This window comes from Neofelis nebulosa, chromosome 10 (assembly GCF_028018385.1).
Source record: "Neofelis nebulosa isolate mNeoNeb1 chromosome 10, mNeoNeb1.pri, whole genome shotgun sequence".
Classification (NCBI taxonomy): domain Eukaryota; kingdom Metazoa; phylum Chordata; class Mammalia; order Carnivora; family Felidae; genus Neofelis; species Neofelis nebulosa.
In genome coordinates, this window is record NC_080791.1 from 62869768 (window position 1) to 62895882 (window position 26115).

General features: G+C 37.9%; 1 protein-coding gene across 1 annotated transcript; it reads right to left on the reverse strand.

Moving 5' to 3' along the window:
* Positions 1-2229: 2229 nt before the first annotated feature.
* LOC131487376 (olfactory receptor 56A4-like) lies at positions 2230-7699 on the reverse strand. Its single transcript, XM_058688025.1, has 2 exons — positions 6822-7699; positions 2230-4910 (listed from the first exon to the last, which is right to left on the reverse strand). Exons 1-2 carry the CDS (start codon positions 7068-7070, stop codon positions 4215-4217), a joined length of 945 nt encoding a protein of 314 aa, XP_058544008.1. The 5' UTR covers positions 7071-7699; the 3' UTR covers positions 2230-4214.
* Positions 7700-26115: the final 18416 nt, after the last annotated feature.

Genomic DNA, 26115 nt, shown 5'->3' on the forward strand with positions numbered 1-26115 from the left:
CCAGTGGAGGCAGATCTGAGCTGAAGAGAACATTATTAAATCTGGCTAGGGTAGCTGTAAATAAAGGAGACCTAAAACAATTACCTTTTCCCATACACCTTACCAGGTATTCCAGGATCTCAGATGGGGTGGCAGGGACAGCGGCACATTCAGCCTGGCTACCAAGTGGTTTCAAGTTTTCTATTGACTACATATTTAATAACATCTTACTGTATTAATGTCTTTAATTTATATTTTTAGTGAGGTACAATTTACATAAGAGTATATTAATTTTAGGTGTACAATATAACGATTTTATATTGTATATATTGTGAAATGATCACTATGGCAAGTCTACCTAACATCTATCACCATACATAGTTACATTTTTTTTATGATGAGAACTTTTAAGATCTTCACTCACAGCAACTTTCAAATATACAATATAGTTTTATTAACCATACATGCCCATGACTTACTTGCTTTATAACTGAAAGTTTGTACCTTTTGACCCCTTTCACCCATTTCACCCATTCCCCCCACCTCTGGCAACTATTAATCCGTTCTGTTTCTATAAGCTCAGGGAGGGGAGGAGTTGTTTGCTGTTTGTTTAGATTTCACATGTAAGTAAGATCATATGGTATTTGTCTTTCCCTATCCGACATATCTCACTTAGCATAATCCCCTCAAGGCCCATCCATGTTGTCACAGGTGGCAAGATTGCATTTTTTTTGGCTGAATAATATTCCATTGTGTGTGTGTATATGTATCACATTTTCTTTATCTATTTATCTGCCAATGTACATTTAGGTTGTTTCTATCTCTTGGCTATTATAAATAATTTTGCAATGAACATGGCAGTGCATGTACCTTTTCCAGTTAGTGTTTTCATTTTCCTCAGATAAATGCCCAGCAGTGGAATCGAGGGATCATTGGGTGGTTCTATTTTTTTTTTAAGTTTATTTATTTGGGGGGAGGGAAGGGCAGAGAAAGAGAGGGAGAGAGAGAATCCCAAGCATGCTCCACACTTCCAGCACAGAGCCCAATATGGGGCTCAAACTCACGAACCATGAGATCATGACCTGAACCAAAATCAGGAGTCAATACTTAACCAACTAACTCAACAGGGTGCCCCATGGGTAGTTCTATTTTTAAGTTTTTGAGGAACCTCCATATTGTTTTCCACAGTGGCTGCACCAGTTTGCATTCTCACCAACAGTACATAAGAGTTCCTTTTCTCCATATCCTTGTTAACACTTGTTATTTCTTATCTTTTTTATTTTAAATTTATTTATTTAAATTCAAATTAATTAACATACAGTGTAGCATTGGTTTCAGGAACAGAACCCAGTGATTCATCACTTACAAATCTTATCTTTTTGACAATATCTATTCTAACAGGTGTGAGGTGGTATCTCATTGTGGTTTTGATTTGCATTTCCTTGATAATTAGTGATGTTGAGCACCTTTTGACGTACCTGTTGGCCATCTGTATGTCTTCTTTGGAAAAATGTCTATTAGATCCTCTGTCCATTATTTAATCAGATGTTATTGCTTTGTTTTGTTTTGTTTTGCTTTTGAGTTGTATGAGTTTGTTATATATTTTGAATATTAATCCCCTTATCAGATATATGATTTGCAAATATTTCCTCCTATTTAATAGGTTGCCTTTTCATTTTGTCGATGATTTCCTTTGTTGTGCAGAAGCTTTTTAGTTTGATGCAGTCCCAATAGTTTATTTTTGCTTTTGTTGCCTTTGCTTTTGGTATCAGATCCAAAAAACCATTGCCAAGACTGATGTCAAGGAACTTACTGCTTACGTTTTTGCAACTCTTTAAATGTTAGAGTTGTATCATCTGGGGTGCCTGGGTAGCTCAGTCAGTTAAGTGACTCTTGATTTCATCTCAGATCATGATCTCATGGTTCATGAGCTTGAGCCCCACATTGGGCTCCACACTATAAGTGCAGAGCCTGTTTGGGATTCTCTCTCCATCTCTGCCCCTCTCCCCTGCTCACACTGTCTCTCTCTCAAAATAAACATTTAAAAAAATAAAATACAAAGTTGTATCCTCTATTTTGAATATAAGAAGTCCATTACTCTGCTAAATTATGTTAATGAATGCTTTTATTCTAACAAAAATGACATAACTTTTAATGTTTGCTGAAACCAGCATATGAAATTTCATCAACAAATAGTACTATTTAGGGGGTGGGTTGGTGCTTTTTGTTTTTTTTTTTTTATTTGAGAGAGAGAGAGAGAGAGAGAGAGAGAGAGAGAGAGAGCATGCCTGAGTGGGGGAGAAGGGAATAAGGAAGAGAAAGACAGAGAGAGAGAAAGAGAATCCTAAGCAGGCTGTATGATGAGCATGGGCTTGATCCCACAACCCTGGGATCATGACCTGAGCCAAAATCAGGAGTCAGATGTTCAACTGACTGAGCCACCCAGGCACCCAAAATAGTACTATTTTTAGATCAAGATTCCATAATCCAGATGCCACATAATGTGATCAAAAGTTTTGAGACAGTCAAAATTATTCATTGAAAAAGCACCTATTATGTGCCAGACAAAATGCCAGATACAAAGAAGAATTAAAGAGCTTCTGATTTTAATGAGATTGTATTCTTTTGGGAGTGGCAAACAAGTATGGATCCAGGATACCCAACACATCAATAAGTTTCTTGAAGAAAGGTATAGAAATAAGTGGATAATTCATCAACATAATTCATATCACTCATCTAAATAGGATTTGAATCCCACCTATATACTCCGATGACTCAAACTTCTGTCGCTAGCTTAGATCTGGTCCCTGAATAGTGCCATATGTACAGTTGCTTACTTTTACTTCTCTATTTGGATATTTAACAGTCATTTTAAAAGTACAGTCATTTGGAGGAGTTTGGTATGGAAATAGAGTTAGGTGTCCAAAGCCAAATTTCTGATATCACATATAAAACTGGCTCCTCAGTTAATGGCAATTCTGCCTTTCCAACTGTTTTGCAAACAGCCTTGAAGAAGCAGACTCTTCATTATAGAGAACAAACTGATGATTACCAGAGGGGAGGTGGGGGAGGGCAGATGGGTGAAATAGGTAATGGCGATTAAGGAGTGCACTTGTGATGAGCACTGGGGTGTTGTATGGAAGTGTTGAATCACTATATTGTACACCTGAAACTAATATTACACTGAATGTTAACTACCTGGAATTTACATAAAAACTTAAGAAAAATAAAGGCTTGGAGTCATCCTTTACTCCTCTCCATCTTTTATATCCTACTTATGGACTCTCAGCAAATCTTTGACCCATAACTTCAATTTTCACTCATCACCTTAATCCAAGCCATTATTACATTTCACCTGGATTACTTAAATTAAGTCTTGGGGTCTCTGGGAGGCTCAGTGGGTTGAGTGGGGTTCCTGGGTGGCTCAGTAAATTGAGTGTCTGACTTTGGCTCAGGTCATAATCTCACAGGTTCATGAGTTCGAGCCCCACATCAGGCTCACTGCTTTCAGTGCAGAGCCCGCTTTGGATCTTCTTTCCCTCTCTCTCTGCTCCTTCCTCGCTCACACACACTCTCTCTCAAAAATAAATAAAACAGGGGCACCTGGGTGGCTCAGTCGGTTAAGCGACCGACTTCAGCTCAGGTCACGATCTCATGGTCTGTGAGTTCGAGCCCGCGTCGGGATCTGGGCTGATGGCTCAGAGCCTGGAGCCTGCTTCGGATTCTGTGTCTCCCTCTCTCTCTGCCCCTCCCCCATTCATGCTTTGTCTCTCTCTGTCTCAAAAATAAATAAACATTAAAAAAAAAAACTTAAAAAAAAAATAAATAAAATATTTAAGAAAATATTGTCTTCATTGGTTCCCCTGTTCCTACCCACATCCCCCATGTTATATTTAAAGTGCTATCTCATCCTTGCCCTAGGAATTAAATGTGACAGTTACTCAGAATGTAAATACTAAGAAGTATATGGAAGGTATTAAATAATTATTTAATGAATGGGTATTGAAGGATCATGATGGCAATGGGTTAGAATAAAAAGGTAATTGTTGCCTAAACATGTGTTCAGTGAGGATTTGAGGAGGCGATAATGAGGGTAAATATTATGACAGTGTCTGCAGAAGGTTTAAGTTCAAGATGAGGGTAGCAGCATGGATGTCATATGTGTTCCTCGGGGCATTTAGGTGAATCTATCACTAAAACAGACTTTCATAATCTGGATCTTTGACTCATATCTCTCAAAACTGGTACTTGAATAGTTTGAGAATCCCTTGCTTGATTTCCTGGGTTCGTACTCCATAAACAATGGGGTTCAGGGCTGGTGGAATGAGGTGGTGCAAGACATTGAGAAGAATGGGTACCTCTGAGGGCACCTTCTTTTCTGCCTTGTTTGTGAAGATGAAGACAAGCAGCAATGTATAGAAGAAAAGTATAAGAATGAGATGGGAACCACAAGTACTCAAGGCTTTGGTTGCTGCACCTCCTGACTGCAGACGTTTAACAGCCCTCAGGATGAAGCAGTAGGATAGTAAGATGAGCACTAGGTCAGAACCCAGTAGACACCAAACACTCACAAATTGGTAGAGCTTATTTGGGTGAATATCCCCACAGGAGAGCTTTGCTACAGAAATGTTGGCACAGATACAGTTCTCCACCACATTGCTGGCACAGTAGTTGAGCCTGGCAGCCAGAACTGGTGTGGGTAGTGTGGCCAGAAAATTGCGGAAGACCATGAAGATGGCTGCATAAATGACAAATTTTTCAGTGATGATGGACGGGTAGTGCAGAGGATGGCAAATGGCCACATAGCGGTCATAGGCCATGACCAGGAAGGTGGAAGACTCCATAGGAAGGAATGTATTCATGATGAACATCTGCAGAAAGCAGCCTGCAAGGCTGATGGTCTTCATGTTGAACCAGAAGATGAGCAGGACCTGCCAGAATCATTATTCTCAAAAACTGCATTCATTCCCACCCTACAGTACCTAACCTTGGGGGAAACTTTCAATGGCTTCAACCATCTGTATCCCCAAACCACAGCCCTATAATCCCAGCTGGGACAGTATCTTAATTTAAAATACCTTCTATGTGCATCCCAAGTAGAGCCTTATTTATACCCTTTTCTCCCCATCTATAGACCATGCCTCTTGTTTAATGTTTACTTCTAGCCTGTCTTCTCTTGATCCCCAGAGTTCTTACCCAAACTCCAGTTGAATGCATCACAAGAACACCAAACTCAGTAAGTTCAATATTTACATTTGGATACTCTCCACCTTCTCTAGACATATAAGAAATCTCTTTCAATTCTGCTTCCTATCTCACTATATGATATAAACATACATCCAGTTACACTTTAGAAACTAAATTCTAGAGCTCTTGGATGTAAAGGTGGGATCATTCTGAGTCAAGGAAAATCTCCCTAGAAGTAAAAAGAATGTAAAAACTTGGAATATCATTGACTCAGACATTGAGAGAGGGCCTGTCAGTTGGGAAAGAATTAAATCTTTAAAAAATGGACACTACAGGAAACCATCAAAACCCTAGAGGAGAAAGCAGGAACAAACCTCTCTGACCTCAGCTGCAGCAATTTCTTACTTGACATATCTCCAAAGGCAAGGGAGTTAAAAGCAAAAATGAACTATTGGGACCTCATGAAGATAAAAAGCTTCTGCACTGCAAAAGAAACAATCAACAAAACTAAAAGGCAACTGATGGAATGGGAAAAGATATTTGCAAATAACATATCGGACAAAGGGCTAGTATCCAAAATCTATAAAGAACTCACCAAACTCCACACCTGAAAAACAAATAATACAGTGAAGAAATGGTCAGAAAACATGAATAGACACTTCTCTAAAGAAGACATCCGGATGGCCAACAGGCACATGAAAAGATGCTCAACATCGCTCCTCATCAGAGAAATACAAATCAAAACCACACTGAGATATCACCTCACACCAATCAGAGTGGCTCAAATGAACAAATCAGGAGACTATAGACGCTGGAGAGAATGTGGAGAAATGGGAACCCTCTTGCACTATTGGTGGGAATGCAAACTGGTGCAGCAACTCTGGAAAACAGTGTGGAGATTTCCCAAAAAATTAAAAATAGACCTACCCTATGACCCAGCAATAGCACTGCTAGGAAATTACCCAAGGGATACAGGAGTGCGGATGCATAGGGGCACTTGTACCCCAATGTTTATAGCAGCACTTTCAACAATAGCTAAATTATGGAAAGAGCCTAAATGTGCATCAATTGATGCATGGATGATGGATAAAGAAGTTGTGGTTATATATACAATAGAATACTACTTGGCAATGACAAAGAATGAAATCTGGCCTTTTGTAGCAATGTGGATGGAACTGGAGAGTGTGATGCTAAGTGAAATAAGTCATACAGAGAAAGACAGATACCATATATTTCCACTCGTGTGTGGATCCTGAGAAACTTAACAGAAGACCATGGGGGAGGAGAAGGGGGAAAAAAGTTACAGAGAGGGAAGGATGCAAACTGAGAATAAACTGAGGGTTGATGGGGGGGGTGGGAGGGAGGAGAAAGTGGGTGATGGGCATTGAGGAGGGCACCTGTTGGGATGGGCACTGGGTGTTATATGGAAACCAATTCGACAATAAAATATTTTTTTAAATAATTAAAAAATTTTAAAAATGGACACTGAGAATGAGAGGGGACATATCTGGGAGCTGTGACAGACCCTGTGTGACGGTATGGACCACTCACTGAGTATTGTCCTTCAGGGGTAGTAGGATTTATAGCAGCAAAAAAAACCACTATTTAAAGAAAAATAACTGAATGCTTGGAAGTCAATCCAGAAGGGGTCTGACCTTGGGGATGACAGTGAGGCAGAGGATGATATCCAGCACGGAGAGGATGGCAAGCAGGTAGTACATGGGTTCGTGCAGAGATGTCTCTTGCCGAATGGTGAGTAATAACACAAAGTTGGCCCCCAAAGCCAAAACCAGGAGGGGAGCAAGGACTACAGATAGCCAGTGCTGTGTTTCCTGCATTCCTGGGAAGCAAATCATCAGGAATTCAGTCACCTGGGTGCCTGTGTTGTTGAGAAATAGTACCATGACTGGCAGGTGGGCCTGAAACTGGCTGAAAGGAAAGACATGAATTCAGGGTTTGACTGTTTCATTAACAATCTCCTAACTGATGTATCTGCTTTTGTTCTAGGCTGTCATGTTTCTCCACAATTCTGTCGACATGAAATATGTCTACAATTTAAATTGTACAAGTGACTCTTTGTTAAAACAATGTCCTTAGCATTCATAACCTTATGAATAAAAAATAACTCCCTTCACGAGTATATTCCAACTCCACACATAAACCCAGCCACTGACAGAACATGCTTTGCTCTTTGTCTCAACTCTGTGTTTTTACATGTCATCTCCTTCTCCTAGAATCAACTCTCTTTCCCTCAAATAACTAACTTCTTCTTGTTGCATTCTACCTGGAACAAGAGTTATAGGTCTTAGAAATGGTTTTTCTTAAAAAAAAAAAAAAAAAAAAAAAAAAAAAACGTTGAAGGGGCGCCTGGGTGGCGCAGTCGGTTAAGTGTCCGACTTCAGCCAGGTCACGATCTCGCGGTCTGTGAGTTCGAGCCCTGCGTCAGGCTCTGGGCTGATGGCTCGGAGCCTGGAGCCTGTTTCTGATTCTGTGTCTCCCTCTCTCTCTGCCCCTCCCCCGTTCATGCTCTGTCTCTCTCTGTCCCCCAAAAAAATAAATAAATAAATAACGTTGAAAAAAAAAAAAAAGAAATGGTTTTTCTTGTTACTCTTTCTGCATCCATGGTTAGATGCCTCCCCTTTCCATTGTTTCCCTATGATCCTTTAACTTCCTGAGCATGCTGCTATTAAAGCATTAATAACACTCTCCTATACAAATGGTATGTCCTATTTGTCTGCCAAAAAGTCTGTGCTCCATTTGTCAGCAATGAAATCTTATCTTTTTATAACAGCACAGAGAAAAGCGCCCTGCACCTGCTGACATAAAAGGCACTCAATAAGTACAAGTCAGATATATGAAACTGACAGACTGTTGAAAGCATCATAATACCCTTGACTCTTTTAATTTAGCATCTCCATATCTTGATGTACTGTGAACCACTGGCAGTCTTGCTTAATACTCACTAAAAAGCAAAACAAAGCAGAATGGGAAAGAAAAAAAAACAATTAGTGGTGAAACCTAGGGGTGGAAACAATAAATACAAAATTACCTGTGCAGTATCTTATTTGCATCTGTATTCAGTAAGTAGCTGCTTAAAAATAATAAAATAAAAACCATTATATTTCCTTGGTAAAGGAGAAAAAATAAGGAAATAAGGCTTCAAGAACAAGAGAAGAACTAATGGAATAGTTAAACATGCCCAAGGACAGGATGCTGCACAAACTGGAGCTTCAGTTCTCTTCAAGGATCTTCTTAACCATCCTGGACCCTGATGGGAAGAAGTTGCCAGGTTCTGCTGTTGTTCTCCTCTGAGGCAGAGGAAAAACCATCCCACCATCCCTTACAGATGAATTTTGGCGCATGTTGTTTGGGTGCCCCTGAATACACACACACACACATGCACACACACACACCTCCAAATCGATATTTAGAGCTCTCCATTTTTTTTTCTTCAATATATAGTGCGGGCTTCTTATCAGCCTTTTCTTTTATCTAGACCAGTGGTTCTCAAATGTGGGTGTGTATGAGAATCACCTGGAGAGCTGGTTGAAACACAGATTGCTGATACCAATCTCCAGACTTACCTATTTTGTAGTTTGGGGAGAAAAGCCAAGAATTCACCTTTCTAACAAGTTCCCAGGTAATGCCTATGCTGCTTTTCCAGGGACAATACTTTGAGAATGATAAAGCTACATCCAACTGTCATTAACTGGCCTAACCACTGATTTAGGCTAACCCTAATCCAAGACTGCCACCTCAGTTCAGCCAGCCCTAGCCTCAGCTCTGCTCAGCTTCAGACATCACATTGACTGCTTCTCCCATTATCTTTACTTAAATTTGACCACAATTCTGGCCAACCTCTGATCTCCCAATTTTAAAGTTATCTTCCTCCCAGGGACACCCTGGGAATTCTATAGGTTCCTGTTTCATGGTTTTATCCCTCTGCCTGGATCTATAGTTCTTAGGCACCTTTCCTAGGAGGACCAAAGCTCATTAAAGTCAAGAAAAAGGTACACATCATTTTTCTTTGTGGCAGTTGGCACAAATCCAGACACTTAAAATATGCCTCAAATAATCAAATCAGAGACAAAGCTGAGCTGACCTTCTGTGAGCTCAGCTGACCCACAACCTAATGTGTTCATGCTCACACATTGGTTGATCTTCAGGTCTTCACATACCAACATCTGAGGATACAATAACATTCTTCTATATGAGCAGTGAATTAAACTGAAGTGCAAACTCAAAAGTGTCACTTATGCTTGGCTTTCCAACATACTGTTTCCAAAATACCTACAGAGAAATTCTGCCCCAAATGGCAGTTTGATCATCCGGCTGCTATCAGCCAAAGTGTGACTTCTCAACCTCTCACTAGCCCACTGCATATGACTCTGGTAAAACAGGAGATATTTATGTGATCTGAAGAGAAACCAAAGTATTGTGGCTTTGGCCCCTGGACGACTTTATAAAGATGTCTCTATAACAGCCACTCTCCTGTGGCTGGAAACATGAAGAGTTTGTTTGGGCATCCTGCTCCCATGGGTTCCTGCCTCTGTGCAGATGCACACACACATTTCTAATGTAAAAAGAGATTTCTGAATTTATACTCAGATGAAGTGAAAGAGCAGTGATTGGCTCATAGTTTCTTATGAGGCATCTGCAAGTTACATGAACTGAGATGTATTACTTGTAATAGAAAGAAATATCAATCAGAGACTCAGAGGATGTAACTAAAAGACCCTTGAGAAAGACAAATGACATCAGACTTATGAAATGACTTCATCTTATATATTAGCTGCACTCTAGAAAAAATTGTTTTTAAAATGAGTACTTTATGATGATTTATTTTATCATTAATTTATATTAAGTTTTTCACACAGGGAAAATATGTCACTGAAAGGAAAACAACTATATGGAATCCTGAGTACTTCAAACAGTATACTTAAATAGACTAGTAAGTCAAGAATATCATCTTGACTGATTTTATGCTGGGATCGTCACCAAAATAATACTAAAAAAGATTGCATAAAATTTCATTAATCCAAAATAAGACTAGAAAGTAGAAGGAAATTAATATATTTGAGGTTATATACAAATAATAAGATGGTAGCTATAAAGCAATCAGCAATTGCATTTATGTAGATAGAGCACATATTCTAAGTACAAGACTAAGACTATCAGATTAAATATATCCATAATACTTACAAAAGATGCATTTTACTTTTTTAAATGTTTATTCATTTATTTTGAGGGAGACAGAGAAAGCGCATGTGGGATAGGGGCAGAGAGAGGGAGGGAGGGAGGGAGGGAGGGAGAGAGAGAGAGAAAGAGAATCCCAAGTAGACTCCATGACATCAGTACAGAGCCTGATGAGGGGTTTGACCCCACAAACCATGAGATCATGATCTGAGCCAATATTGAGAGTCAGATGCTTAACCAACTGAGCCACCCAGGTGCCTCTGAAAGACAAATTTTAAATATAAACACCAGAATCACTGAAAACAAAAGAAAGGAAAAAATATATCAGGAAAATACTAACCAGGAGAATGTGAGTAGCTATACTAATCTGATTAATGCAAACATTAAGGCAGGAAGCATAACCAGAGATAATGAAGGACATTTTATAATAATGAAGTGATTATAATGATGAATTGGAAAGTGTAACAATATCACAATTTCTATTAAAATAATGCAAAAACATTAACACAAACAAAAGGTGAAATAAATACACAATCACAGTGAGATTTCAACATGACTCTCCTAAAAGATGATAGAACAGCTGATAAAAAGAAGATCCATACAGATATGAAACATTAGAAGAATGTAATTAACAAACTTTACCCAAATGACACGTGAAGAACATTGTACTCAGTAACAACAGTATTAATATTCTTAAGTAAATAAAACATTATCAAAATCAACTAAATGCTGAAACATAAAAAAATTTTCAATGAATTTCAAACTATTGAAATTATTCAGAATGTTCTCTGACCACAGTGAAATTAAGCTATGAAGCAATAATAATGTATCTGGAAATCCCATACTTCATACAAATTATACATATCTAAATAACCTACAAGTAACAGAAAAAATCAAAGTGGAAAGTAGAAAATATTTTGAACTGATGATAATGAATATAAAACATAAAAGAATACATAAAAATAAAACTATAGTCAAATATATATACATATATGTATATTATATATTACATTTAACATATTTTAATGTATTACATATGATAAAATGGAATATATTATATATGAATGAAAAGAAGAATAAAAATCAATGATTAAATATGCCATCTGAAAAAAAAGAACTAATCAAAAAAGTAGAAGGAAAGCAATAATTAAGATATCAGAAAGATTTCCCAAAGATAAGAAACCTGAAGAAAACTATGCCAAGGCATATCACGATCAAATTGCTTAAAATCAATGATAAAGAGAAAATCATAAAAGTAAACACAGGAAAAAAGACATTACATACAAAGAGGAAAAGTTAAGGATAACAGCAGATTTCTTGTTAGAAACCATTCAAGTCAGAATATGGAGAAGCAACATCTTTAAAGTACCAAAAAAATTTTGTTAACTTGGAATTATATATTTAGTGAAACAGAACATTCTGAACATTCAGAAAATTCTGAATAATTTCAATATCTTTCAAAAATTAAAGAGAGAAAAATCCTTTTTCAGGCATACAAAAGCTGAAATCATTCAGCATCAGGAGCCCTGAACTGCAAAATATATTAGAGGAATTCTTTGGAGCAGAAAGAAAATGATACCAGATGAAAATCTGGATGTGCAGAAAGAAATAAACAGTTCCAGATATGATAATTACATAGGTAAATAAATAAGCAAACTAGTATAAGATTTTCATACTACATATGAAATGGTATATCACTTGAGGCACTCTGTGGTAACTTAGTGATGCATACTGTAAACTCTAAAGCAATAACTAAATTAAAAAAACAAAAAGCTATAACTAATAAACCAAAAGAGAAAAAGAATCACAGTGAAAAGAAATACTCAATCCAATATAAGGCATAAAAACAGGAAAACATGGAACAAATAACAGGTGTGATGTATAGAAAACAAGTAGCAAGGTGGTAGATTTAAATCCCACCATATCAATGATAAAATTAAGTGCAAATAAATTAACCCAATTAAAAGGCCAAAAATATGAGTCTGAATAAAAAGCAAGATCCAATTACATGTTACCTATGAAAACACCACTTCAAATATACAGACAAAAATAGGTTAAAAATGAAAGAGTGGAGGAATGGGGCGCCTGGGTGGCGCAGTCGGTTAAGCGTCAGACTTCAGCCAGGTCACAATCTCGCGGTCCATGAGTTCGAGCCCCGCGTCAGGCTCTGGGCTGATGGCTCGGAGCCTGGAGCCTGTTTCCAATTCTGTGTCTCCCTCTCTCTCTGCCCCTCCCCCGTTCATGCTCTGTCTCTCTCTGTCCCAAAAATAAATTAAAAACGTTGAAAAAAATTTTAAAAAAAAGAAAGAGTGGAGGAAGAAATATCATTACAAGAAAAGAATATAAGGGCACCTGACTGGCTCAGTTGGAAGAGCATCCAACAGTTAATCCTTGGGTGGTGAGTTTGAGTCCCATGCTGGATGTAGAGATTACTAAGAAGAAAGAAAGAAAGAAAGAAAGAAAGAAAGAAAGAAAGAAAGAAAGAAAGAAAGAAAGAAAGAAAGAAAGAAAGAAAGAAAGAAAGAAAGAAAGAAAGAAAGAAAGAAAGAAAGAAAGGAGGGAGGGAGGGAGGGAGGGAGGGAGGGAGGAAGGAAGGAAGGAAGGAAAGGAAGGAAGGAAGGAAGAAGAAAGAAAGGGAAAAAAACTTTGAAAATAAAAAAATTGAAGATATAAAAATGAAACCTTTAAAAAAGAAATCAATCTCTCACATGAACATGTATATAAAAGTTCTTAAATCACTAGCAAATCAAATGCAATGACATATGACATATGAAAATGGTAAGTGACAAAAACAAGGGTAATATAATATTTGAAAACTAATGTGATCTGCTCCATTTACAGAATAACAAATGAAACTATGTGAATATCTTAAGAGAAGCAGAAAAAGCATTTGACCAAAGTAAATACCCATTTAAAAATCTTAGCATATTAAAATAGGAGGGAATTTCCTTGATCTGATAAAGGATATTTCCAAAACACCTACGGAAGTCACAGGCAATCAATGGTTAAATGGTAAAGACTTGTCCTTTAATAAGAAAAAAATAAAAGGCAAAAAGGTCCAATAACACCACTCCCTTTCAACATGGCACTGGAGAGTCAAGTCAGTGAGTAAATCTGAAAAAAATAAATAGCAAGCAGCAGGATTGAAAAGAAAGGAATAAAACTGTCATTTTGCAAAGCATATAATTATGTACTTCAAAAACCCAAAAGTAGAATACTAGAACTAATACATGATTAGATTTATCAACCAAAACATGGGCAAAACACAATTTAGCTGTGTATGACAATAAACAGAAAACAAAGAACATATTCACAATAGCATCAGAAAAATTAATATCTAGGAATAAGTCTAAACAAAGATTACATAATATTTATCCTGAAAGATACAAAATTGGAACCTAAATAACGTACAGAAATGAGGTTATGGATTGGAAAACTTAATACGGTATGGATGTCAACCCTCCCGCAAAGTTAATCTCTAGATTCAATGCAATCCCAAATTCCCAGAAGTTTCTCCTCCACCATTTTTTTTACAAACTCCTATGTAAAACTTCATATGGGAATTGAAAAAGTCAGTCTTAAAGATGAACAAAACTGCATGACTTATATTGACTGCCAGATTTCAAAACATTACAGAGCTTTAGGAATTAACATGGTGTGCTATTGACACAAGAGTAGACAATTAAAGAGTTAGATAGCCCAGAAATAGGCCCAGATATATATATATCCACCTGATTGATGAGAAAAGCAAACTAAATGGGCCCTAGGGAGAAATAGTCATTTTAACAAATGTTAAACGAATTAACTGGATATCCACTATATACAAATATCACAGATGGACTTCCTTTCTAAATGTTAAAGATAAAAGCTAGTGCCTTCGATGAGGGCTCAAGGGTGTTTAATTTGGGGGCAGGAGAAATATCCAATGAGGGAGATAATGGTGAGTTTATGGGTCCCTAAAGCACAAAATTATTTCCAGGGGACAAAATTACGAGCGAGGTCATGAGAATAGATTACAGTGCTGCGTGTCCTGTATCCCTGATAAGTAACTCAAGATCTTGGTCACCTGGGTCCCTGTGTTTTTAGAAAATAGCACCATCACCAGTGGGGAGAAGGAAGGGCTAGGTCTAGCTGAAATACCACAGATATGATTTCATTCTTTGGTGTATGATTCCTTCAATAGTCTAGAATTACCCATCTGCTGCTAGCCTACCCCCTCAAATACTTCTGCAATGCTTCTTTCAGAATAACCAGAATAAAATGTAATTTATATCATGCCCTTCAAACATCCATCTGTGGTTCCCATGAGTTTATGGCTAAAAAATTAACAAAAAATAACTCTCTTAAGCTCAAATTTTGCTGTTTCCACAAATACATTAATTCAGCTACACCAGTATATAATTTTATGCTTTGCCTCACCCCTGTGACTTTACACACGTTCTTCCCTCATTGAAAATCTTCCCTGTTTTGGGGCGCCTGGGTGGCTCAGTCAGTTAAGCATCCAACTTCGGCTCAGGTCATGATCTCGCAGTCCGTGAGTTCAAGCCCTGCGTCAGGCTCTGTGCTGACAGCTCAGATTCTGTGTCTCCCTCTCTCTCTGACCCTCCCCTATTCATGCTGTCTCTCCCTGTCTCAAAAATAAATAAACATTAAAAAAAAATAATAAAAAAGAAAAACAAAAGAAAATCTTCCCTGTTTCATTTTCCTAAACCCTTTTGTCTCATTTTGTCTAAGTGTTACATATTCCCTGATATCATAGTCCTAGACAAAGTCAGATTCCTGTCCTTGTCTGTTGCTCCTCTGTACCCATTAAAACCTTGAGCACAAACTATTAAATCCATTATCTATTTTATCAGTCTTCTAATGGTCACCAGTTTCAAGTCTCTGCTCCATGTGTCACCTCGCCTTTCTGAAAATTCTCTTGGATGGAAAGCTAAACCCTATCGTCAATACAGAGCAACAGGATAAAACTGAGTGGTATTGAGGCCAAATCCAAACTCACTCTGCCTGTGTTCAATCTCTCACTTTGTTCATTGGGGAGATGCTATTCTAAATGCTTGGCCCTTTCAGGGTAAAAGATGCAGAGTAAGAGTACGCTTTTTGAGACAGGAGCGGACATGGCCAGTTGTCCATAAAAGGATGCTTGGTATGTGAAAATTAATAAAGGGAAACCTCATGAAAATAGAGCGCAGTAGCCAGTAGGGGGAGCCATACCATTCAACATCAACAGAGGAAGACATGTCAATTTCCCAACGGGGAAAGATCTACATTGCATCTCCTAGGAGAAACTGGCACCCCAGTTTCTCTGGCAACTCAGCCAATGAGAAATTGTCATCACTCTGAACTCTTGCCTTTCTCCAATGGACTTTTGTTCAAAACAACTTATCTCAGCTTCCTCCTTCGTCTCCATAAAATAATGGTCCTCTCCTTTGTTTGTTGGGTTTGCCTATGGTTTTGCCATAGCATGTCCTGCACTGCAATTCTCTGCTATTCCTGATAAACTCATTTGGCTGATAAAATAACTTTCTGTTTTATTTTTTAGGTTAACAAGTGAAATGTTGAAGAGCCCAGATAAACTCAAGTTCGTGCTTTAGTTCTCTTTGGATGATTCCTGGACCATCCATCATCCTGAGTTTCTAATTCTGCCATGTTTCCCCCCAAAGCACAAGCCAACTGTTGCCTCTTATGGAAGGTGGGTGGGGGGGAGGACTTCTACACAGCTCCATTCCACCACAGCTGTGGGGAGAAGAGGAGACTCTTAAATTAAGACAAATTTTCTCATCAGGAAAGTAACTTCTCCCTTTCCTCAAATCTCTGCATGTGGGCTCTGATTTCAGATTAACGTAATCCTACCCCTTAGTTAGCACAGGTCTGGACACAACTTTACGCAGTGTTAGACATCAGACTGTCCAGTGTTCTAATGACATGAACACTAGCATCTCCCTGTCCCTATTCCCTCGAGTTGGACGACCCTTTCCTCCAATCAATGTTTAAAGCTCTACAGCTATCCTTTTCTCAATTTTGTCTCTCTACTTGGAGCTGTAGTTCTTGGTGTAACTGACATCTTCCTTGGTAATATAAAAGTTCATGAGGAAAAATATCAAAGTCTTAGACATTTTGAACATTCATCACTTCACACAGAAAAAAAAAAGCCAGATACTTATATCTCAAAGTTGGTTTAATGATTTTCCTCTTTCAGTTTCTCCATTCAGCATCGCTTCTAAATGCACATCTGAACTACACTTTACATGTTTTGGGCTAACCCACAGACCTTCCACCAAAATTATGTTTAGTGGAATGATGTACCTGTTAGAATAATGTATAGTCTGGTGGGTATTAATCTCTGCATGTTTGGATTCTCAAACATGAATATCTAAGGTATACATTCTCATTCTCTTATACACAAGGTGGAATGAAAACTCTAAGATAAAAGTACTACTTCTCCTAAAACTGTTTTCATATTGAATAAACTTGACACACAATATTGCATAAATTTAAGGTGTACAGAAAGTATTACTTTGCTACACTTATATATTGTAATGATTGCTGTTGTAGCAATATTTATCATGTTACATAATTATAGTATAATATTATTGCCTGTATTCCTTATACTGTACACTAGATCTCTATGGCCTATTTACTACTCATTTGAAGTTTGTACCCTTAAACACTATCAATCTTATCCCTCCACCCTCCATCCTTTGGTAACTACCATTCTACTTTCTGTTTTTTACAGGTTTGATATTTTTTAGATTCCACATGCAAGTGATACATACAGTTCTTTTCTTTCTCTAACTGACTCATCTTGTGCTAACTGTTTAAATGGATATTTTGAAGGTACTATGTAAAGTTTCCTCTAAGTGGAGGTCTTATTCATTTAGTAGTCAGCTGCCAGTATGTGACTCTTCAACTTCTTGCCTTATGTTCTTTGCTGGGCTCCCTGAAATTGCTAAGGATATAATGTTGCCTCTCTTGCAAGTCAAAAGATAACAAAGATACTTTGAGTTTCCTGTCCTCATGGTTCCTTGAAGTATTACATCCTGCACAAACATACCTACCTGCCTAAGCCTACACACATTCTTACATAAACCTACATACTTCCAAAGGTGAAGGAAAGATGTATGCATTTAAATACAAAAAGAAAGAAAAAACAGAGGTTTGTAGCACTTTGCCCAGAGAATCCCATGCTTGGAGTGTTTGACTGTATTAGAGATACCAGTCATTTAGAACCACACTCCTAAATATAAAATTTACCTCTCACATTCCATTTTATTATATACTTCATTCCACATATCATTTCATTCTCTCATTTTACTGCATTTCACATTTTGTTAATCTATTTCATATGCATCTGCTAAACATCTTTTATGTGTTTGTTATTCTGCTTGTCTCAGTAGGAAATGCAAAAGTGAGCAACAATCAGTAACCTAATAGGACTTATATAGGAGAAAGCACGGTATAAGGAAATGAGAAATTATGTGGAAAGGGAGTGAATATTATACCTGTTTTAGAACTATCAGTTCTGCAAGCTCCCAAATGGAATATTGTTAAAATGACTGAAGCTAGTACTAGAAATTTAATTCACCAGAAAGTTTCCATATGGGCCCAAGGAAGAACTGCGGGCAAGTGAGAGGGTCTCTTTTTAAAATCCGAAACAGAAATCAACGCTTTCTGTCCCAAGTGGCAGAAGATAGTTTCTTATCAATGAGGAAATTAAGCAAATCTTGAATTCTTATTTATCAAATAGTCTTTAGTGGAAATTCCAAGAGGACTCTAGATTTGGTGACTTTAAAATCCCTATAGATATGAAATTCTGGGTATCCAGAAATTTAAAAAAAAAGTGATTGCCAATGTGGACAATCTACCAAACATTTTTGTGTGCTTTAAGAGGTAAATTATAAAAAAATTAAAACTTTCTAAATTAAAAAAAATAAAATAGTAACATAAAAAATTGTAGAAATATATGTAGCGACTCTGTGAGCATATGCTCCTCACTGGGTAACTTCATATCATTTTTAAAATTTTTTCTGTTCTCTGTTCATGTACAGCCTAGAGTCTTTCATTGTGAATAGAGGTGCTTTTAGTCTGGATCCATTCCAACCAGACTATTAGGCAACTGCCAGCATCTAAACTGAGGCAGCAAGACTAAGGTTTTAAAAGATGAGTTAGAACAAGAAACGATTGAGGGTGCCATGGTACAACATGACCCTGAGCTTTAAGTAAGGAAAGGATTTTATAAGACAGTGGTGCACAATAATCAAGAAATTGCACTGGGGAAGAGGAATGACACACAGGGAAAGGCAAACCATCTCTGAAATGCATTGTGGTATATAAAATAATGAAGAGCATCTTCTTCTGAAGACATTTGAGAAATCAATGTTTATAGGAAAATGATAAAATGAGTTGCCATCTAAAAGTTATTAGCATGTTTAAGTATATGGTTGAAAAGCTTTCCATAGATTGTCAACCAATAATCTGATAAATCACATAATAAAAGTCAGTTATCACTCTTCTTACATGAGAAAACAAGAGCTCAGATCAGTGAGTAAAAAGTTACACATCTAGTCAGTGGCCAGAATGGTATACCTGGGATTCAAATAAATAAAGATTCCTTCTTATCTTATTCCAAGAGAAATAGTCTTAAGTTCTTTGGTATATAACACCACACTGAACTGTGAGCTATATAAGGTTTTTTGTAAAGTGTTTTGAAAAATACATTATATTAACAACTTGATCTTCCCCCTAAGAAATTTTCAGAAGAAATAATAAAAACATAATTCATATCAATTATTCACTGTAGTTCAACAAAATAACAAATAAGTAAATAATTGTGTTACCAGCTCTAAGTACATAAAGTTAAGAAGACAAAACTCTTCAACAAACTCAGAGGAATTAATAATCTAGTATCAGAGGGAGATACACACGTGGCTAAAAATAGATTAATTCTGCTGGGGTGAATAAAGGGAAGGATTGTAAAAGTAGGTGGAGTTTCCATTGAAACTTACAGTTTGTCAAATGAAGACACGTACTGGTTTTCTATGTGGGAGAAGATTCTTGAACATAGACTTTAAGAAAAAATATCAGTGGGCATAATCTGAAAATAATGAGCTAGGAGTAACTGAAATGATGGGCAAATAGGACAGTGCTTGAGAAGTTCATACTTTGGTCAGGACCAATCTTTGGACCTGTGGAACAGAGAAGAGAGAGTGGATCAAAGCTACTACTTTGGTGAAAGATAATGCTATAAGAATGATAAATTATTTTATAAATTCCCCCCAAATAACTACCGTCATCATAGATCAGCTAGGTATGTTAGAAGATATTCTCAAAAGGCTCTTATATGTGACACTCTCAGTATCCAAAAGGGGGGATCTGTTGCCAAGGTAAATTAATCCCAGGAAACACTGGCCAATATCTGAGTCCCTACCATTTTCAGGGCATAAGCAGGAAGGGAATTGCAAAGAATGAAACACACTTATCCTTGTTCAAATAACCCACTAATATGGATGTCTGGATCCCAGAGGACACTATTTTGGCACCAGCACAGGATGTGAGGATTGACACAACAGAGCTGAAAGTAGACTGGATAAGTCAATTTACCTGTATAACTAAGATAAACAGAAAAAAAGTGGGGATGCAGATAGTGCCTGAAGGCTGATGGCAGTCATATACGAGAGGATGAAGACAAAAGTTAGTGAAGCACATCTGAATACAGGAGACACACTTTCACTTGAAACAAAGCACAAACTCACAAAAATGAGTCATCTTAAAATGTTTTAATTCATCAAATATAAAGGAGACAATTACAGGAAATTCATACTCCAGGGAAGTGGCATTAAGTAAGTATATGGACAATGTCTGGGAGGGCTTAGAGAAGGCAGTGAGTGACACATGTCATTCCCTCACGATAAGAATCAAAGTTCTGGAGCCAACTTCTGTATCTCCACAGGAGACCCATTCATGACACAAAACCAGCTTGAACTGTGTCAGGTAGAAACAAGAGAAATAATACATATCTAAGTATTAAGCAATTGAGGAAACTCAGAGGCACTGAATGTGAGTAAAATACCATTTCTTCTTTACTTGGAAAACAGTATTGTTCTAATTAAGGTCCTGTAATTATGGCTTGACACATCCTTCTCACACAGGTGAGGCCAAGAAACTGCCAGAAACTCCATAATGCAAAACTAAGGTTCCAGTCAGTTCAGAGAAAACAGGACCCAGGATATCAATACCCCATAATTCAACTGAAAATTTGGAGAATGTGAAATCCAAACTTATTCCTGCAGTAACTGTTTACAGTCCCAGAGGAGCTAAGATGACAGAACAGCATGGAAGCTTTTTGTGTGTCTCACATCCATGAAATACAGCCAGACCAACATTAAACCATCCTACACACCTAGAAAACTGATTGGAGGATTAAAACAACAATCTGCACAACCTGAACCACAGAATTCAGCAGGTACGCAGTGCAGAGAGCTGAACGTGGGGTGAGTGAAGCCACGAAAGGTAGGGAACCGCTTTTGTGGGCAGAGAGAGGATGGAGACTGGGGGGGGGGGGGGGGAGCATACGGGGAAAGCACCCCCTCCCCAAAAGCATCTGGAGAGAAAGTGGAAATTGGAAACAGCCGCAGGGACTAAACTAAAAAGGGAGAAAGGAGAAAGGAGAGGGTTTAAATTCCATTAAGACTGTAAACAAGGGAAGCGCAAAGGCTGGAACTCATCAGCTCAATACCTGGTGGTGCACTGGTGGGAAGGGCAAATCCCCAGGAGCAGAGTGGGGTCCAGGAGGTTCTTGGGCCACATGGGAAAAAGCAGTTCCACTGCTGGAAGGACATTTGGTAGAGACTGGTGAAGCCACCTGGTCCCAGCAGACTCCAGAAAATGGCCACATTCGTTGGTGCTGGAACAAGGTCGTTAAGTGTGAAGCCTGGTGCCAGATGTGTGTTGTGATTTTCCATAAACCTTGCAACACTGCTGCTACTCTGTCTCACAAACTTTTTCTGGGACGGGCTGGCACCTGGCCACAGTCTCCGGGCACAGGCAGCAGCAGGGTCCAGCAAGCATTCCTGGGTGCAGCCAATTTTCGGCCATTGCTCATTCGGCCATTGCTCAGTGAGACCCTCTTGCAGAGGGGCAGAGCGGGTCAAAGCCGCAGTCCTTTGGAAGTAAGGGGCCGGGGAAAATAGCCGCATCTGAGACAAAACTCGGGAGAGAGGTACTGCCTGGGGCCTGGTCACAGAGAGTGAAAAAACGGAGAGTCGATGAGAGCTGAAGACAGAGGACTGGGGCACGATTGCTGATCTGGGAGAACAGACTGGGTAGCTGGGTGGCGCCATTTTCACCCTCCCACGCATGCACGTATGCACCTAAAAGCACCGAAACAATCCACCCAAGTAGGCTAGCAGCGCCATCTAGTGGAGAGCAGAGCTGTTACACTGAGCCCCACCCAAATGGGCCAACTTTGGTCTTCAAACACAAGTCTCACTGAGGCTTGATTTATGGACTATAAAGAGCTACACAGACTCACTTCTTTTTTTTATTTAATGTTTTTTTTTTGTTTTTTTTTTTTGAGACAGAGAGAGACAGAGCATGAACGGGGGAGGGGCAGAGAGAGAGGGAGACACAGAATCGGAAACAGGCTCCAGGCTCCGAGCCATCAGCCCAGAGCCTGACACGGGGCTCGAACTCACAGACCGCAAGATCGTGACCTGGCTGAAGTCGGACGCTTAACCAACTGCGCCACCCAGGCGCCCCAACACAGACTCACTTCTAAGGGAAAACAAAGCAATTTCAGTCCTACTTCAATCTGTTAGCAAGCTCATCTATTCAATTTTCTTTCTTTTTTTCTTTTTATCTTTTACAATTCTTTTTCTTGAATACAGAAAGAAAAATTCATTTTTATTTCCAATTTTTATTAAAATATTAAGATATTAAAAATATTTTTTTAAGTTTTATTACAATATTTTTTACTTTTGTGTAATTTTTTTCAATTTATACTTTACTTCCATCATTTTATTTTAGTCTATTTCAGTGTATTCACTTTTCAAATTTTCAATTTCCTTTTTTTCTTTTTCTTTCTTTTTTCATCTCTTTTTCCTTTCTTTTTTCTTGAATTCAGAAAGAGAAAAACTTCATTTTTACTTTCAATTTCTATTAAAAATATTCTTATTTAATTTTCATTACTGTATTTTTGCTTTTATGGCAATTCTCTCAAATTCTATTTTACTTCCATAATTTTATTTTAGTCTACTACAGTGAATTCACTTTTTCAAATTTTCAAATGAGTTCTTTTTTTTCTTTTTTTACCTTTTTCCTCTTTTTCATTTTTTCTTGAATACAGAAAACAAAAATATTCATATTTATTTTTAATTTTTATGGAAAATATTTTTCTTTAATTTTTTCTACTATATTCTTTACTTTTGTGTATATTTTTTCTAATTTATTTTACCCTCATCATCTCATTTTAGTCTACTTCAGTGTATTCATTTTTTCAAATTCTCAAACGATTTCTTTTTTTTTTCTTTTCTCCCCCCTCTAATTTCTTTCTCTAATCTGTCAAACAACTTTCACTACCCAGACCAAAACACACGTAGACCAACACCCAGACCAAAACACGTCATCTATTCGATTTGTGTGTTTTTTTAATTTTTAATTTTAATATTTTTTAAATTTTCATTTCAATTTTTCTACCTCCTTAAATCCTTTTTTCCCTTCAAAATGACAAAACAAAGTAATTCATTCTAAAAGAAAGAGCACTTTGGGGCGCCTGGGTGGCGCAGTCGGTTAAGCGTCCGACTTCAGCCAGGTCACGATCTCGCGGTCCGTGAGTTCGAGCCCCGCGTCAGGCTCTGGGCTGATGGCTCAGAGCCTGGAGCCAGTTTCCGATTCTGTGTCTCCCTCTCTCTCTGGCCCTCCCCCGTTCATGCTATGTCTCTCTCTGTCCCAAAAATAAAAAAAATAAAATAAAAAAAAAAAAAAAAAAAACAAAAAAAAACGTTAAAAGAAAGAGCACGAAGAAACGACAGCCAGGTATTTAACCAACACAGACACAAGCAAGATGTCTGAACCAGAATTTAGAATCACGATAATAAGAATACTAGCTGGAGTTGAAAACAGATTAGACTCCCTTTCTGAAAGGATAAAAGAAGTAAAAAATAGCCAGCATGAAATTAAAAATGCTATAACTGAGCTGCAATCACGGATCGATGCAGCGGTGGCAAGGATGGATGAGGCAGAACAGAGAATCAGCGATATAGATGACAAACTTATACAGAATAACGAAGCAGAAAAAAAGAGGGAGATTAAGGCAAAAGAGCACGATTTAAGAATTAGAAAATCAGTGACTCGTTAAAAAGGAACAACATTAGAATCATAAGGGTCCCATAAGAGGAAGAGAGAGAATAGGGGTAGAAGGGTTATGTGAGCAAATTATAGCAGAAAACTTTCCTAACCTGGGGAAAGACACAGACATCAAAATCCAGGAAACACAGAGGACCCCCAGTAGATTCAACAAAAACCGACGATTAACAAAGCATATCCTAGTCAAATTCACAAAATACACAGGCAAGGAGAGAATCATGAAGCAGCAAGGGAAAAAAAGTCCCTAACCTACAAGGGAAGACAGATTAGGTTTGCAGCAGACCTATCCACAGAAACCAGGCAGGCCAGAAAGGAGTGGCAGGATATATTCAGTGTGCTGAATCAGAAAAATATGCAGCCAAGAATTCTTTATCCAGCAAGGCTGTCATTCAAAATAGAAGGAGAGATAAAAAGTTTCTGAGACAAACAAAAAGTAAGTGAGTTTGTGACCAGTAAACCAGCCCTGCAAGAAATTTTAAGGGGGGACTCTGAGGGGAGAAAAGATAAATACACACACATACACACACACACACACACACACACACACACACACACACACAAATAAATAAATACCAAAAGCAACAAAAGATTAGAAAGGACCAGAGAACACCACAAGAAACTCCAACTCTACAAACATCATAATGGCAGTAAATTCCTATCTTTCAGTACTCACTCTAAATGTCAGTGGACTCAATGCTCCGATCAGAAGACATAGGGTAACAGAACGCATAAGAAAACAAGATCCATCTATATGCTGTTTACAAGAGACCCACTTTAGACCTAAAGACACCTACAGATTGAAAGTAAGGTGATGGAGAACCATTTATCATGCTAATGGTGAACAAAAGAAAGCCTGAGTAGCCATACTTATATCAGACAATCTAGACTTTAAAATAAAGACTGTATCAAGAGATGCAGAAGGGCATTATATCATAATCAAGGGGTCTATCCACCAAGAAGACCTAACAATTGTAAACATTTATGTGCCAAATGTGGCAGCACCCAAATATATTAATCAATTAATCACAAACAACAAGAAACTCATCGATAGTAATACCATAATAGTAGGAGACTTCAACACCCCACTCACAGCAATGGACAGATCATCTCATCAAAAAATCAACAAGGAAACAATGGCTTTGAATGACATACTGGACCAGATGGACTTAACAGATATATTCAGAACATTTCATCCTAAAGCAACGGAATATACATTCTTCTCCAGTGCACATGGAACATTCTCCAGAATAGACCATATACCAGTACACAAATCATCCCTAAGTACAAAAAGATCAAGATCATACCATGCATAATTGCATACCACAATGCTATGAAACTCGAAATCAATCACAAGAAAAAATTTGGAAAGGTAACAAATACTTGGAGACTAACGACATCCTACTAATGAATGAATGGGCTAACCAAGCAGTTAAAGAGGAAATTAAGGGGCGCCTGGGTGGCTCAGTCGGTTGAGCGGCCGACTTCAGCTCAGGTCATGATCTTGCGGTCTGTGAGTTTGAGCCCCGCGTCGGGCTCTGTGCTGACAGCTCGGAGCCTGGAGCCCGTTTCAGATTCTGTGTCTCCTTCTCTCTCTGACCCTCCCCTATTCATGCTCTGTCTCTCTCTGTCCCAAAAATAAATAAACTTAAAAATATATATTTTTTTTTAAAAAGAGGAAATTAAAAAGTATATGGCAGCCAATGAAAATGATAACACCACAACCCAAAATCTCTGGAATGCAGCAAAGGCAGTCATGAGAGGAAAGTATGTAGCAATCCAGGCCTTCCTAAAGAAGGAAGAAAGATCTCAGATACACAACCTAACCTTACGCCTTAAGGAGCAAGAACAGCAAATAAAACCCCAAACCAGCAGAAGACAGGAAATAATAATGATCAGAGCAGAAATTAATGCTATAGAAACCCCCCCCCCAAAAAAAAACAGTAGAACAGATCAATGAAACAAGAAGCAGGTTCTTTGAAAGAATTAACAAAATAGATAAACCACTAGCCACTTTGATCAAGAAGAAAAAGGAAAGGACCCAAATAAATAAAACCAAGAATGAAAGAGGAAAGATCACAACCAACACAACAGAAATAGAAACAATAATGAGAGAATATTATGAGCAATTATATGCCAATAAAATGGGTAATCTGAAGAAATGGACAAATTCTTAGAAACATATACACTACCAAAACTGAAACAGGAAGAAATAGAAAATTTGAACAGACCCATAACCAGTAAGGAAATCGAATTAGTAATCAAAAATCGCCAAAAAACAAGAGTCCAGGGCCGGATGGCTTTCCAGGAGAATTTTGCCAAACATTTAAGGAAGAGTTAACACCTATTCTCTTGAAGCTGTTCCAAAAAATAGAAATGGAACGAAAACTTCCA

What these genes read in the sequence shown, in the direction of transcription:
- LOC131487376 (XM_058688025.1), bottom strand. Translation starts at nt 7,070, where the DNA reads ATGGTACTATTTCTCAACAACACAGGCACCCAGGTGACTGAATTCCTG. An exon ending in GCCTCACTGTCATCCCCAAG is followed by an intron (nt 4,911 to 6,821) that starts GTCAGACCCCTT and finishes TGATTCTGGCAG; the next exon opens with GTCCTGCTCATCTTCTGGTT.